This window comes from Limulus polyphemus, unplaced genomic scaffold (genome assembly GCF_000517525.1).
Source record: "Limulus polyphemus unplaced genomic scaffold, Limulus_polyphemus-2.1.2 Scaffold3787, whole genome shotgun sequence".
Taxonomy (NCBI): Eukaryota; Metazoa; Arthropoda; class Merostomata; order Xiphosura; family Limulidae; genus Limulus; species Limulus polyphemus.
Window position 1 is genome coordinate 254 of NW_013669397.1, and position 16,948 is coordinate 17,201.

General features: G+C 35.3%; 1 protein-coding gene across 1 annotated transcript in view; it reads right to left on the reverse strand.

Annotated features, from left to right (window-relative positions):
• Positions 1-6,368: 6,368 nt before the first annotated feature.
• The window catches only part of LOC106470041 (protein FRA10AC1-like), a 24,018-nt gene continuing 13,438 nt past the window's right edge, over positions 6,369-16,948 (reverse strand). The window contains exons 3-9 of the mRNA XM_022398590.1: positions 16,097-16,173; positions 15,112-15,192; positions 14,634-14,718; positions 8,582-8,627; positions 8,052-8,165; positions 7,615-7,743; positions 6,369-6,787 (exon numbers count right to left, since the gene is read on the reverse strand). Coding sequence (XP_022254298.1) covers positions 6,612-6,787; positions 7,615-7,743; positions 8,052-8,165; positions 8,582-8,627; positions 14,634-14,718; positions 15,112-15,192; positions 16,097-16,173 — 708 coding nt within the window. The 3' untranslated portion in view covers positions 6,369-6,611. The remainder of the gene's footprint in view (positions 6,788-7,614; positions 7,744-8,051; positions 8,166-8,581; positions 8,628-14,633; positions 14,719-15,111; positions 15,193-16,096; positions 16,174-16,948) is intronic.

The window sequence follows — 16,948 nt, forward strand, 5'->3', positions numbered from 1 at the left end:
GCATATTGTTACGTATCTAGTCGTTTGTTAATTTCCGTTATAAATTTTTTCCGAGGAACTTAAGCGATACAAGTCCTTTCTTAAATAAAACTAGTTTATTCTTTCTCAATACAACTTTGCAATACACACAATTTCCACAGTCACTTTACTTAAACACACGCTATAATTCACAACGATTCAAGCACTTTACTTATGGTCACTACCGCCGGCTTGACTCAATTATCTGTCTCTATACCTATCTATCTGCTATTATATCTCCGCTTTATATGCCGGGCTTATGTACAAAAAAAAGGGTGCCTAGAAAAGACTAGAGTTGCCAGGAAAAGTCAAGATCCTTCGTGAATCTTATGACGTGTCACCAGAGTCACGTGACTTCCGCTGTCGTAACAATATGTTTCATCATGGTATACCATTATGCTGTGCGGCAAGTGTTTATCCTAGTCAGTTTGTCTAGGATTAATAAACTTTACAAACATCCACATGATAGCTTGTATTACCCACTCTGGCAAACCATGAAACTGGGGTGATAGGATGAGGTGAACGTCTCACCACACTCAACACTTTTCATAACTCAGAGAATGGCTAGCTATTGAAGTTAGTTCCATAATACATTTACATATGTTCAGGTGCACCATACTGAGCTAACCAGTGCTCTACCAACAAATCAGCTATGAACTGTGCTAAAGTATTGACCAAAAAATATACTTTGACCCACTTAGTGATAAAAACTAGCCATTACTGATCCTCGCATTCCATCTACAGAAGATGATTAGCAATATTGGGGGCTATTCTATGCAAAAGAGAAATAACAATTCCCTGCTTGAGTTTACCACTGCTAGCCTGTTTTTTTCTCTATGCAGCACACGCCAAACAGTAATGATAGCTTCATGGAATGAATGTACCTAGAAACCCCATCATCATATGTTAGTGTATGTAACACTTTGGTGGTCTCCAAAGCCCTGGGAACTATTAACTATAACACGGATTGAGAAACAAGTCTCAGTGGCTGATAACAATGATACAAACACACTGCTGTACTCATAACTACTCATAAAAGTGCTATAGTTTACGCGCATTTGCACTGATAGTGCTTCATCTTGCTGCATGGCAAGAAGTGCACATGCAAGCTTCATGTCCCTCAGTTGTTCTTTATGGAGTTATTGAATTATTAATCGTGGTATCCTGTCATTATTTGAATCTACTATTTCAGGGCTTGAAGTCACTATGGAAGAAATGGCGCTAACTGCGACCCATTGTCCTGGTTAGGACCTTCAACAAATAGACAGGATCTCCCCTTGTGGTGAGACAATGAATTTGTAATTCATTGTTTCAAGCCAGGATGATTCATTACTATTATTTAATTCATATTATGAATCAATGAACGTAAACATTTTAAAAATATTATTAAAAGTGAAAAGGAACTCTTGGGACAGGAGCATGAACCCAGGGCCAGTGCTCCATCCAATTGAGCTATCCCAAAATACAAGCAGTCCTCGTTTCTTTTCACCCATAACATTTTCTCTTTGAATATGAAACTTCATCATAGTTTGTGTTGTGGTCAGGCAGTTAGTGGGTTGATTTACCACAATCCAAACAATTAATAAGAGTAAGTTACACCACATTGTTAAAATGACAATCTATAATTCAAATTTTAAGGATGATAGTAAAAGATGGTGAGTAGGACACATAAAGAGACGATTTAGATTTCACAACAAAAAATTACACGGACACCGTAATAAATCACATTTGACACACATACACGCACAAATACTTGAGCTTTATGTATACTGAATATCTTGATGCACTGAAATACTATTCTGTGATTCTCAGTGGGTGTTTGAATAGTGCAGCATGCCATCCAAATGTATAATCATGTAATGCCGCTGTGCCACTGGGGGGTATATAGTATTGGAAGATGTGATGTAAGATTGCAAGATTCAGGGGTGGCGGCGAGAGATGGGAACGGATTTGTTAGTTCGGTTTAATTGATTGGTTTTTTTAAGAGGATAATTGTATGTTCTTTTATATTTGCTGACTTTTTCTAAGTACTCACTGTAAATTTATTGCGAAAGTCGGAAGGCTGTTGTAATTGCTAGGTTTTAAGTTCTCTGTATACTGTTAAATTGTTCATCAGGCATGTTGACAGTTACCATGCTGTATTACCTACCGGACGCATATAGGCTTTGTAGATTGCTATATTGGTTTGTGATCTGCATATGTTACAGAATAAAATGAAAACAAATTACGAAAAAAAAATAGTAAGAAAGGTTTGTTTGTTTTTAATTATGCACAAAGCTACACAAGGGCTATCTGTGTTCTGCCCACCACGGGTATCGAAACCCGGATTCTAGCGTTGTAAGTCCGCAGACATACCGCTGTGCCACTGGGGGGCAGTAAGAAAGGAAACGTTCACTTAAACGAGATTGTTGTAGGGTTCCCAAATTAATTTCCTTTGTAGCTGTTATCTTTAGTGAATGTCTGTTGGAACATTCACAAGTCCTAGAACTGAAAAATCCAGTATATGATTGTATGGTTGTTTTTGGTAAACTGTTTGCCTATAGGTGTATCTTGGTTCTGCAGTTTGATATGGTTTAGGTGTTCACGTGCTCGATCACAGAGTAGGCGGCCTGTTTGTCTAATGTATAAACTACCATAGTTTTTACAAACATATGCAATGAAAGATATATTAAGTAGCGCAAGAAGCCTGCTAATTTAACTTAGCTATAGCTGTAGCTGTCATAGGCCATCTTCTTCCTTCCTGCTGCTGTCAGATTCTTAGACAAAAAAGAAACAGACTATTTTTTCATTGCCCAACCAGTCTGCAGTTGAAGTAGATGCGCAAAATTCTCTCAATAAGAGTTCTGGCTCAGATTGCTCTAGCAAGTATGAGAGAGTCTTGAAAGCCACCCATCAGGAATAACCCAGCCTGGCTGATATTCAGTGTCTGTTGGTGCTTGTGGTAGAGAAGATTGCTCCAATTCTTGGCTTTCTGAGATACAGAAGCTTCAGGAAACTATGTGAAAGTAGGTTCATTGCATCAACCTCTGCAGGCTTCTGATAATCAGGTACCTCAGTCAAGGTGACCATCTCAAATTGTGTTAGAACCAAGATGATGTATGTCGGGGTTATGTACATTCACTTGTGAGGTCCTCAATAAACTTGTTCACAAGAATATCCTTCTGATCAGCAACAGCCATGCCAGAACATGTCTTTCTATACAGAACAAGTTCTGGTAGAGTCTATGTCAATGACCAACACTGACCCATTGTATAGTTGTTTTCTGCTGAGTCAAACATTCTCCATAGCTCTGCATTGATGACGTCCAAACACAGAGATGGCCAGAATCTAAATGCATAAAACCATATACTATATCTGCTGTTTCTGCATCAATATGTTCCAGTTAACAACTTCAGGAAATGGTCCAGGTGTTCTTTTGATGCACCTATGAATAATGACAAGCTGACATGTTTCACCTCACCATGCTTGAGGTAGAAAAGGCAAGTAACCATAACTGTCCTACTAATCTTACCATACCAAAAGAGTGAATAACACCAAAGACAGAGACTTGTGTCAATGGTATGCAACCTCTGCATTCAGCAGAGTGCAAGGTGAGCATTCAGATTTAACATAACACACTACTGTTGTGAATGCATTACAGCCCTGATCTGCTAAGCAGTGAGGTCCTGGTTGATATTAAGTAATACTGGCCCTGGCTAGCCTCTCCACTCGGGACTGCTGCTGAACACTAATGGTGAAATGGTTCTTGATGGTATACCTCATAAAGCAGCCATTTACCTCTAAGCATTCCATTAGTGCATTCACCAAACAACAAAGATCAAGTATGCTGGATGATGGAAGCACTAAAATAACAATATTTCATTTAGTTGTGATGACTCAAAAGTGGCAGACACATTACACAAGTTGAATGGCAAGTGCAGTATCTGACAAACCATTTGGAGTGCTGAAAGCAACCTTAGGTCTGCTCTCATCATCTAACTTGACTTGCCATTATCCAGAAATAGGTTGAATGTGCAGAACCAACAAGAACCTTGTGTGTCCAGATATTTTCTGTTCATAGTAACAAATTATTGTGAATACAAGGTACAACATTTATCAGTGTAAAACAGAATCTTATTTTATCTTAATTTTCCTGACAATCTCAGCAGGGGATGATCAAACACTTTTTTGAATGTTGTATGATTCCAGTCTTTACATTTGCTGTATCTTAGCGTTGATTATATCGCCTGGTGCTCAAGGACACACATCACATATATTTATGTGGTGGCAAGTTATTGTTTTCTGAACCAAATAACCACCTGACCCCATAAATACACTGACATATTCAACTGACATATACTTTCTATCACTGTAGTGAGTCTAAATTTCTTGCACAATCATCAACCAATGATCTCAAAAGTTCTGGAAATCATGTGTTCATTGTCAATTACAGTATGAATAACCCTAGCTGTACAGCTGGTTCTATTTCACTCACCATGCTAAAGACCATTCAGTGGGAAGTTGAATAGCTAAGTGTTCATAGCCACAGATCAGCCATAACTTAAGATACATAACGTTCAAGCAAGTGAAGCCTGCTTTATGGACAAGAAACAATTTCATGCATTGGTTCTATCACTGCAGCACACAGTAATAATGTACTATATGAAGTATTTAGTGCACCAAAAAACACAATTTGTGCACTTGGAGGTGCTGTGTATCCCTTCTCAATGTGCACTTGTGAAGTCTACTATTTTTGGACCCATTCTGGCTGGCACTGTATGATTTTCTCAATTGGTGTATAGTGTCAATACCTTATACAACATCCAACATAATATAGATTTCAAGAGCATAATAGACATACAAGACTCTGCAATAGCTCATCATGTAGTGAAGGCCATATAACAAACTGGAATAATATTAAAATAATAGGATATAAACCAAAGTAATAAAAGATAAAAGAAGCCTTGTACATACATCCAACTGTTAAAAACTCAGCCAACCTAGTACAGAAGTTAGCAAAGCCTGGATAACACTCTTGAAAACATTCAAATAAGTGAGCTAATTAAAGTCCTAATGGAAGAGGCTTAAGGTAAGTGGACAGTATATCAGGCTACCACCAACAAATATATAGTTTTTTCAGGACTTCCCTGAAAACAGAAGCAGATTAGCAGTTGAAATGTAGGATAAAAACCAATTAGTAATCAACAATAATAAAAAAGGTAGTAACTAATAATTATATTTAGGTGATTGGATAGGCTTAAAAACCATAACAGTGAAGGCATGGAAATACTAAAAAAAAAGAAATTGTTAAGTTTTAGATGCAGATTAAACTTGGACTTTGAAAGTTTCCAGTTATACAGTTCAAAGTTCAAAAAGTAATAATCTTTCCACCATTTATAGCCAATAGTTCTCAAATTTTAAAAGCTATCAAATGTTTGATGTAAAAACTAAAAACATATCTTGTCATACTATTAAAAGACTTGTATTGTATTATGGAAAGCTACTATGACTACTTGCTGCCATCTCTAATTTTAAAATACTTAGGGAATGTAGCCAGTCAGCAGCACATATCACCCATCATCTGTGCTAAAAGATTGATTGTCACTCTTATGATGCGTTCATAACTTAGAGTACAGAGAAAAGTTTGCGGTATCACAGATTTCAATCCAGCTTATAAGTTCCAATACCCAGAGCTTTACCACATAACCAACTTGTGCCCCCTATTAAAAGATAAATCTATATAGTAGACCACCTGATAAAGGAAAAATGTAAAGTTTTTGTACAGTCATTTCAGCAAAAAACAAAACAAATATTAAAATAAATATGGGGAATGATTATTGTATGTGAACAAACTGGTATGAAAATTTTATATATATAATTAATGAAATGAAGAAACCTAAACCAGAACAATATTGCAAAATAGTCATCAGAGAGTATCATTTTCACTAAGTATTTCAACTAGCATTAGTTTAAAAACAGCTTAGGCTACCAATTTCAGATTATTCTATAAAATTCTTTTATGAGTTTGTGAAAAAAAACAATTCCTCTTGACAGTGCCACAGCATCAAATTACAAAACTGTGGCTAACATACTTATCAGAGTTAACAAGATATTACGTTATTTCATTCTTTAAGAAAGCTAATATTGTTAATGTAGAAAATTTCCTGAACATAGGGAACACAATAATTAATACATATAATGGATTTTATTACCAAACAGAAATATATATATACCTCTGAAGTTATGGTATTATAAGTAAATGCCAGGAATGTGAAGCATGAGATTAAGTTAGATAATTAAGGATGGATTGAACTCATAAGAAAATTAAAGAAAATGTTTTTAACTTAATGGAATGAGGACAGTCATACATGTATGTTTTACTTCAACATTTACTTTTACACTTATTTATTAAACAGCTATAATACCAGTTTTGCTTATCCAACTAGTGAGTCATCTGGATTCACAGACAATTTTTGAACATATTTATTACACGGCTATAATTAGTTATGCTTGTCCAATCACTCAGCCAGCTGTATTCACAGCACATTTACTGACATAAGCAACCTTATAATGAATAATGTTTGTGTTGCTTCAACAAAAACTGCCCCAACTTCTCAGAGCAACATATCTGCCAGATATTCTTCAAACTCATCTTCCTTAGATTTTTCTTTCTCAGCATTCATAGGTGTTTTCCAGATATCTGAGACTTCATTACTAGTACCAGCAGCTTGGTTAATTCCTGTGTTTATTGAAAAAGTTTTATTTCTTTCATCTTCTTCTACTTGCTTAGCTGCAACACAGAAAAAGAAATTAATCCACAAAATAATAATAACAATAATAATAAACCAATACTGACTATCTTCTTGTTATAATTTTTTTTCTTTACTTTTACCAATATACAATACACACTAGTTGCACTTTGGTTTTTACTCCAATTTGTATTTTAACTATAAGAGTAATTTTTTGGAGCATTATATACATTATAACCCACTCTTTCTAAAGGTCTTAAACTTAATAAGCATAATGACTCACAACTTTATAAAATCTACAACTGATAGCTATCATAACTAACATTTGGTCTCAATCTTAATTCAGATCAATGAATTTTTATTTATTTACTTGAATCAAAGCAAGTTTACACTATCAATAAAACAAACAAAAATATTCATACATGAAAAACTTTCTTAACATATACTGAAACACATTTTCTTACAAAAGTACTAATTTTTAGATCCACCTAGGTCTTAATTGCATGTTTTGTTTACCATTTACTGAGCAATTCAAAGAGAAACTAAAATTCAAGTACTAATTATTCTCCTCACAATAACTAGGTCTTTGATAAATTTAGCATATTAGTCTGAAAATAATTTCACTCAATCAAAAGGAAACTTTACTACTAGGGATGGAGATTAATAAGAACAAGCAACAATGTAATAGATCTACAAAAGGTTTTTGAGAGGAAGGGTAGTGTAAAGGTTTTGTTCCTTTTTTTTTTAATCAAGAACATTTTCAAGTCAAAACTAACTCCAAAGCTGTGAATAAAAATATACATTTCATAGTTAGTTTTGTTTGACATCAGACTAAACTATGTGAACAAGAATTTGTAATTTCCCACACCTTCCATTTCTAAACATTGCTTCTTATTTTTGTCATCTGTGCTAATGTTACTTCTTTTATTTTTCTTTCTACCAACTTCCTTCTGCTGATGGTGGTAGTTCAGTTTGTATGAACATTTTGGACAAAGCCCTAGATGTGTATGTAAATTCAGAAACAATTACTACTTTCCTTCACACTGACAGAGCTATTAGCTGTAAAATAAAAATTTATTTGAAAAACAAACAAATAAATTTCTACAAGACAAAGAAATCTTTGTGAATACAAACAGATGAGCAAGCAGCAACTAATACATTAAATTTGACATTGTTAACTTTTAAAATAATAAATTTTTCACATAATAAGACTTAAATATTTATTATTGAAAATAGAAGAATAAACAGGCAAAATATAAAAAGAGGCATACAACATTTGCCTGTTTTTTTTAGAATAATACTAACGTAATTTCACCAATGCATTCTTCTGTTCACCTTGCTCCACATATCTAAAGTTGACTTCCCAACTTCGAAGGGTTTCTGCTTTCTGACATTGCTTATTACCACAGGTGAACTGGCCTACAAATTAAGTAATAAATAAACTGAATAAAACTTCCAGCTTTGTTTTGCTGATCTATACTCCCTGGAAACAGCCATAACAATTCCCACTTCTGCAGCTAAACCTTTTAACCCACTAGAGCCACAGAGAAAATAAATATATTTCAAAACAAGTGAGAATGTAATACAAGCTGAAAGCAAGCATAAATCTGATCAAAACCACTTCATTCTTATATGTTCACTTGTGATTTCAAGAAATGGTTGATGGAAAGAGAATTAAACTTTGCAAGTATGCTCTTCAACAATACAAACCATATTTGGAATATATTTACAGAAGGTCTGGGATAAAAAGTTTAAATGTTTTTACAATCTTATGGAAAAAATTAGCTTTAGGACTGACAATATTAAGCATAAAAACTATGAAGATGAGCACATACCTTTTCCAACAATGACTTCTTGTTCTGTTCTCCAGCGCAAAGCTATCTTTAAAACAAAATATGAAATATATACACTTTGAGCCTAACATTTAAATAATGACCTACAAAAAGCTTTCATTCAAGTCAAAGAGAACATATGTTATTATTTTCTTATACTGAAAATATATTTCTGATGGATACTTACCTCTTCCCACATGTATATTGTTCTTGTTCGGTGCTGCTATCTATATGTAAACATTTTTTTGCATGCTACAAGCCTCGAATTCCCATGTACCCCATGATCAACGTGATTCAACTGTGTCTCACATGTAAATAATCATGCAACACCCCTCCACCAATAGGAGTGCAACACACCCTTCTGATGCAAGTTACTTCCTCTATTTGATTCAACCAAAATATTACTTTGAGATTAAGCATAAAAGAAAGCACTGGTTTTCAGTGGGGAGGAAGAGTAGGAAGTATGAGAGGAGGTAAATACCTATCACAATTATATTTTCAGCTTAGGAAAATAATAACTCCCGATATGATACATTACCTCATCTCACATGTATAGCTAGAATCCCACATTGAATAGGTCAAGTTACAGGTGCAAGGGAAAGAAACAAGTATCTTTCGAAAACATCTGAAGAACACTCATGAAGTGTGATCCCCGTTGGGAAAGGAACACATGTGGCAAACTACACTACATCTGTACCAGGTATACTCTGCACCCAGTGTGGAAACTGGTGTTGCATACACAGGTGGAAAGTGGGAGGAGCACAACTGAAAAGGGGAGAGAAAACTGGTTGGATTGGAATCTGGACCACAGTATAATGGAATCTCAATCATGTAGAAGAAGTACTGTAGAAGAGCTATCAACAGACAGGAATGTGGGGAAAGCTAAAATGAATGTGTTCCAAGGTGTAGAGTGGCTAGGGCACAACGGACCATATGCAGCCAGTCAACTCTAGTCCAAAACCAAGCAGCATCTGGAATAGAACCTCCGATCAGTGGTAGGAGGAGGGTCCACACTGTCTTCACCCCGAATTAATTAGAAAGGAAGCATATACTATGTAAACTGATCTATGAACTGGGCACATGTGAAAATCCACAACCAACCAAACATCTGAGAACCTGACATCTGAATGAAGGTAGGAAGATCAAACTCAACCAGACTGGCACCCCACTGCAAACATCAACCTCAGGCAGTAAAAACACCCTGAGGAGTAGCGCAAGAGGAAGAACTGTTGCCCTGATCAACATTATCCTCCAGATAAGGCCACACAGAAGCTGGAGCACAACACCACCCTCCAGGTCCCACTGCACAGAAGTGGATCATTCTAGAAATATATAGCAACTGCACACTCCAGACAGAACTGCACAAAAGCTGGGCACAACATCAACCTCTAGGACCCAATGCTCAGAGGTGGAAATCCAAAGGCAAATTGAGTGAGGAAGAGGAAACACAACCAACACATGTGTGAAGATTTATTTTGATTGGTTCAGCTCTAATCCAAAACCACTCACTGGGAACTGACATCCAGGTGATGGTAGGATGAGATATCCCAAATCAAAGGGGTGAACTGCAATGTGATGGATCTGCTCCAAAGCAACATCATCATCTGGATAGGACAGCACAAAGGCTGAAGCACAATAGCAACTCTCCCAGGTCCTACAGCATAGAAGTGGATTGCATCTATAAAATATAAGCAACTTCACCCTCCGGGACCCACCACATAGAGGTGGAGCAGATTTATTTGTAGATATGCGCAACATCATTTCTCAAATGGGACTGCACAGAAGTTGAAGCTCAACACCACCCTCCAGGTACCACCACACAGAAGTGAATCACATCTGGAAAATATAAGCAACCTTACCCTTCTCCAGAACCCACTGCTCGGAGGTGGAGCATGGAACACAACTGCCCTACTCTCTACTGAATGGAAGGGAACACATTCAGGAGGACTCCTCCATGGTCCACCACCCCAGTGGTTCAGAACTGGAAAGTGGCAAGGACTCCCATACTCCACTAGAAGAACAAGGGGGATAAAACATGGTGGAGAGTCTGGAGGAATACCAACACTGGAGAGAGAGTGCAGTGGGTGACCATGAAAACCCTATTTTGAAAAGCAGACTGTCCCTGATTCATTCAATCAAAAGGACAGCAGGGATGCTTTACCCATTTATTCCATGGGTTAGTATGATCTGGAACATGTACATTAATGAAGCAAAAAGCTACTAGCAATCTTATGGAACACCCCATCTCAACAGTGTATGTTATAGGCCATGGGTGTAGATTGTGGCTGTATATTGCAGACTTAAGATATAGGAAGCATACCTGTACAGGCAACACTCGCCACTGAATGGAATTCTAATCCTAAATGAGACATGCCCCTGGAGAGAAAAAATATAAATAGAAAAGATAATTCACCCAGTCATGGCCACACCAAAATTTGAAGGATAGCAACAGTCAGAAGACAGTATCCTAACGAGGAAGAAACAGCTACTCACTGAAGAGAGTGGGAGATGAATGTATGAGGTGGAGGCCACATACCTGACTGAATAGTTTCTTCCAAAAACAAAAAGATGGAGGAAGGGAGCCATCTGGAAGTCACAAAGATAATGGGAAAGTAGAAGGACCTGTAAAAAGACAGAGGCCTTCCCAATAAGATCCTAACAGCAACAAAACCACGTGTGAAGGGATAGGGCTGAAAAAGACAATAGCACCAATGAGCAGTAAGGAGGGAAAGTGTATCCCATGAAAAAAACCCTCAGGGGATGGTTGAAGGGCCACAGAAAGAAGACATATGTTGAACAAGTACTGTAGGAGAGCTGTAAAAGTAAGACAAAGGTGGGAAAAAAGAAGTGGGAGAAATGGATAGGATTATCAGGGACAGCCACCCACATGAGCAAAAGTGACTAACTGCTGGGAGTCGAGAAAAAGTTGATCAGCTTCTGTTAAGCCAAAGCATAAAGATCAAAAGTCCATGGAAGATGAGGCATGCTAACACTAGTCCTCAACTGAGAAATGAAATGCTCAGCATGAACCTTGATTCCAGGGGAAGGAAGGGAAATAAGGGACTCTAAAGATGGGTGTCACATTAAAAAAGAAACAGTATGATATGAAAACCGTGAAAATGGACAAGTAGACTTTGTAAGAGTTGACTGGGAAGTCATTGCATAGGTAGAAGGAGGAAAAAAAAAAACTGTAAAAATCTTAATAATTATGAACAGGTTCAGAAAATGCAGGAGGAAAAAGGATACCTCATATAACGATCAATCTCCCGACAAATGATAGCCAAACAATTCTCAGTTGAGACCCTCAGACCTGAAGCCAGTAATGTCATTCGAAGTAGCGGTAATAATATCAGAAATTTTAAAACACAAACTACGGAATTCATCTTAAATCATGAAGTCGAAAAGGAGGAAGCATGAAAGTGAGCAAATAAATTGGGTAAGAGAGGAAGACTAGTATAAGGAGAGAGAGAGAGAAAGAAAGGAAAAAATGAAGGGAAAAGAGGAAGTCCCAAAACTGAAAGAAGTGATACAAATGATGAAGGCTCATGCATCAAGGAAGCCCAAATACCTAGAGAAAAAAAAAAAAAGGAACATATATCTGTGGAATCCAAATAACAAAGGATGAAACTGGGACTACCTGATCTTCAATGGGAAGAGGGAAGTAGAAGCAAAAGCAGTCATGGAAACAATAGTAAAGAAATACCAGATAAGGCAGGCTCAACAGAAGTAACAGAGACAGGAGATCGAATATCATGGATCCAAGATCAGAATGGAACCAACCATGTGCGCACAGTGACAGTAATACCACTAACTGTCAGAGTGCCTCCAGCTACCATTACAGTACTGGATGACACCTGTGAAGGAGTGCAAAAACCTAGGGAATAATCAGAAAAGTGGAAACATGAATGTATAATCTAGTTGATCCATGAAACTGATTTTATGGAGGGTCTTTTTTTCATAAAATAAAAAGATTATCACAGAATCCACAATTTTTTTATAGAAATAAAATGAGCATGGTATGTCGATGGTGCTTAGGCCTAATACCAACCATGAAGAGTACAGGAAAAAACCCATATGCCGAGTTAAAGAACTGGAACAAATAGGACATATGCCCCAAAAGTACAAACTTGAGTGAAAATCAAATTGAAGGTAATGCAAATCAAAATTTCAACTGAAAATTCTTTTTGCATATGATCAAGAAAGTGAAGGAAAAAAAAAGACTACACTAAGAATGGTAATGAAAGTTTAAAATAAGAAGACAAGAGTTCTGGTTTTTCCTATAAAACACATGTCTGAAGACATGCAGTGCCAATGAAAGAATGAGGGCCTAGCAAGGCCTGGTAGTAGGGTACTCAATTCTCAATCTGCAGGTTGTGAATTCAAATCCCTTTACCTTCACCAAAGATGCTCACCCTCTCAGTCATAACGACATTAATGTAATGGTGAATCCAACTATTGATTGGTAAAGAGTGTACCAAGAGTTGGAGGAGTGTGTTGTTGACTAGTTGCCTTCTTTTTATTTAGTCTATCAATTTAAAATTAGGAAAGCTAATTCAGACAGCTCTCCAGTAGCATTGCATGAAATTAGAAAAACAAAGAATGAGCCTTTGTTCAAATGAAGATTACTGTGCATAGAGGATGTGTTGTCCTCCAATTGGTGGAGGGTTACAGCTTAATGATTGACTGTATCATAAACTGGCAAAAAATAAGTTGACATGTGTAGGGGAGGGTGCTTTGTTCAAGGCTTGCAGCATGTGCAGGAATTTACAAAGCAGTGCATGCAAAGTAATAGCTCTTTGTAGTGCAGAAAGGTGAGGAATGTTTCTGAAATACCTAGTTTTATTACTTTTTATTTTTGGTATTATACTTTCATTGTTAACTTAATATACGTTTTAATAACTAACCCAAATCTCCCAAGCTAGGCTTGTGGTCAAAAACATCATTAACAGCAAGAGTACCCAACTTATGAAATGATGTATTCTAATTTTTATTAGTAAATATGTAAGAAAGGTTATTCATTTAGTTACACTGATGACCAGGTTGATTTCCAGTTTAGCTCCAAGTACGTAAGTAAAGAAAAACTTTGCAAAAAAGGAAGTAAATGTAGGGACATCTAATATCAATCCTTCAAAAACAATGAAAACAAGATAGTAGGGGTGGCATTTGCCTCATCCATACATAATAGCACGGGCAAGAATTAATATATAGCAATATATTTAACTATTCAAACATAATTGAGTTTAATTTTTCCTACTGAGCTACTACCTTGTTTTCATTGTTTTTGAAGGATTGATATTAGCCATCATTATATTTACTTCATTTTTTTAAAAGTTTCTTCTTTACTTGTTTTTTAATACAGTGTTTCAATAAACATAGGAATGTTGTATTTATAATCAAGTTCTAAATACAATGAGGTTCAAACTGTAATATTTATTGCTTATCTATTACTGGCTGGTAATTCCTGTTTCACCCTGTACTTAAGCTTTTTAAAGGAACATCAAACTTCAGTAAGAAGGCTAACTTCAAGGGGTAATGATAACATCATTTACATTAGAATTATTTTTTTTAGCTTTATAAAATATAGAAGAAACAAATCGACTTTTCAATACCCGTACAATCTTTGCAGTACCTTATCTAGTATTCTACTAAAGGTTTGGGTGCAATATACAAAGCCATCTTCATTATAGGCAGGAAAGAGAATAATAATTATAGGAATTACAAACGGGTCATTTTCAGCAGATTTTATATTCCTTCTAAGTCTAATATGCATGTTTGTTTTTATAAATTTTTATATGTGTACAGTCTAAAGAGTCCATAATAAAAGTTTTAAAGTGTTGTTTGAAATGAATCTTTACTATTTAAGGTGCTTTTTGCCTGAAATCTCTAAGGGTTTTGTGCAATCCCTATTATGAACCACTGTCGTGGTTCATGATAAGATGGAGTTTTATATTAATTTTTTGATATCACCAAAGAAATACTTTTGAAGAGCTTATAAATAAATCAAACAACCTCTTTATAATATCTTATATGAATGGCACTACCAGTTTGACCTTACCTTGTTTTCTTTATATTTACTCAAGTCACAAATAGTATACTCCTTAAATAGTTTATCATAGTAGCGTTTAGCAAGTTGTTTCTCCCTGGTAACACACACAAAAAAAAAAAAAACAATTAAAAAGACATCTCCTTCAGTTTCTAGCCATGAATATTTTACTATTTGCAGTATTACATCAAAATATTGATCATTCTTTCCTCGTTTTATGTAAATACCTTAAGTTATAACTTAATATTTTTCAGATACTTTGTGGTATTATCTCTAATAATTAAATAAAATGCATAAAGATGGGTTCACATGAGAAACTTTCAGAGGTTTTATAATTTCAAAAATATAAGAGCAAGTCTTAGGCTTTTATTATAAACTTTTTAATTCTAACTTACAATAAAGCTACAAAGATTCTGTAAATTATAAAACTTACTTGTAAAAGCATAAAAAAATCATACATTTCCATCAAAAGTATCATAAACTCACTAACCAAGAATCAACTTTATCATCTGATGACCACAAGAACTTGTGATTTTCTCTAATAACATCCTGATCCGTTTTATCTTGACTCCTAACATAAATAAATTTCCTGCTTAAAATAAACTCACATATTGTTTAGTATATTTTAAAAGTACATTTTGTTCTTTAATAACACAGCCCACGTGATGATGACAGTAATAGTAACTACATTCTTCAATTAAAATTACACTTAGTAAATCAATGATTAGGTACATGTATAAAATTGACACATATTTCAGGCTTTCTTGCTCTTTATGTATATGAAACATTTCAAGCCTTATTTCAGCTTACATAAAAAAACTCTCATACACATCTTGAGCCTTCTTTCTCTTTATATGTAAACACTCTGACACATATCTTGGGTTTTCTATATATATACGTATAAAAACTTTGAACCACATCACAGGCCTTCTTTCACTTAGGAGAGAAATTGTTTTGAAACATTTCTGAAAATCTTACAAATTTATCTGACAGAAAGTAAAACTTTACTGACATAAAAGTCAGCAAAATACACTTTGATAAATTATGTTTGCTACAGATTACTTGTGAAAGCACACAAAAACACTGTTATCAGAATACACAAAAAAAGTAATTAGTAATTTTTTAAAATTTGATAGCCCAGAATCTTAGAAGCAAGAAATAACACAAAACAGCAGCATTTATTTCCCCAATTTAAACAAACTCGGCTAAAGCTTTACACCATAATATTTACATACAGTGACTATCCATTGGACATATTTCAAAACACAGCATAATTTTTAAGACTCTTTAAGCATTAAAAAAAATTAATCACAGGTGTGAAAAATAAAAAAACAACATGGACACGCATAACAAACTCACAGATTTATTAAATTATCTTCACAAAACAATCTACAAAGAATTATTACATAAAACGTGACGTAGTTCTGTAGTGTTTATTCAGAAGCATGGATCATATTACTCTGCCACATACTTACGTATCCCTTTTTAATCTTGATGTCGATCCTTTATAGCACAGTAAATAATCATTTATCAGCTTCTTGTGTCGTGAATACTATACTCAGTGTTAAGAAAACAAAAGCATCTTTTTGTGTTTAACACTACATATTTTAGGCATGATTAAAAAATCATATCCAAGTTATCATAAAAAAATTCAAGATTTTCACCAATAATCCTACAATCAGTTTGCTCTTATAAAAATACTAGCAAAAGTACCCGGCTTCTCTCAGGTTATTAGGTTGATATATTCTAGATGACTATGTCAACGTGTGTATTCTGAACCTATTTTCGCATCCTGCAGGTGGACAGTCTTCATCTCGAAGCTTCTTTTGGCTTATGTGAATGAATCTCAGCTTTTCTGTTTAAATTTTGGCATACATTACAACTTGCCAATTACAATTTTAGTGATGGGGGTGCAATGGGGCCATGAACGGGGTTTCCATAAAATCACAGACAGACAGATATGCATGTGCATCGCGCATCTTTTTAATGAAGCAAGCAAAAACCACATAGAAAAGAAGTGGTTCCTTATATTACAAATAGAAATCACAGACAGAAAGACATAGATTAACAACTTCTAATATATAGAAAAGCCAATGTGTTTTGGTAACAATGCATTCCAACAATAGCTTTTATGTCATGTTGCTTAGCAACAAAAGTATAACCTAATATTGTTGTTAGTCTATGTCTGTTTGTGATTTCTATTTGTAATATATGAAACAAATTCTTTTCTATGTGGTTTTTCACTATCTTGCCTTATTAAGCTTTTTGAGATGGGTCACAGGTGAAAGGCCATGTCATCTCGTTTGTTGACTCGCATTCAAAATTTT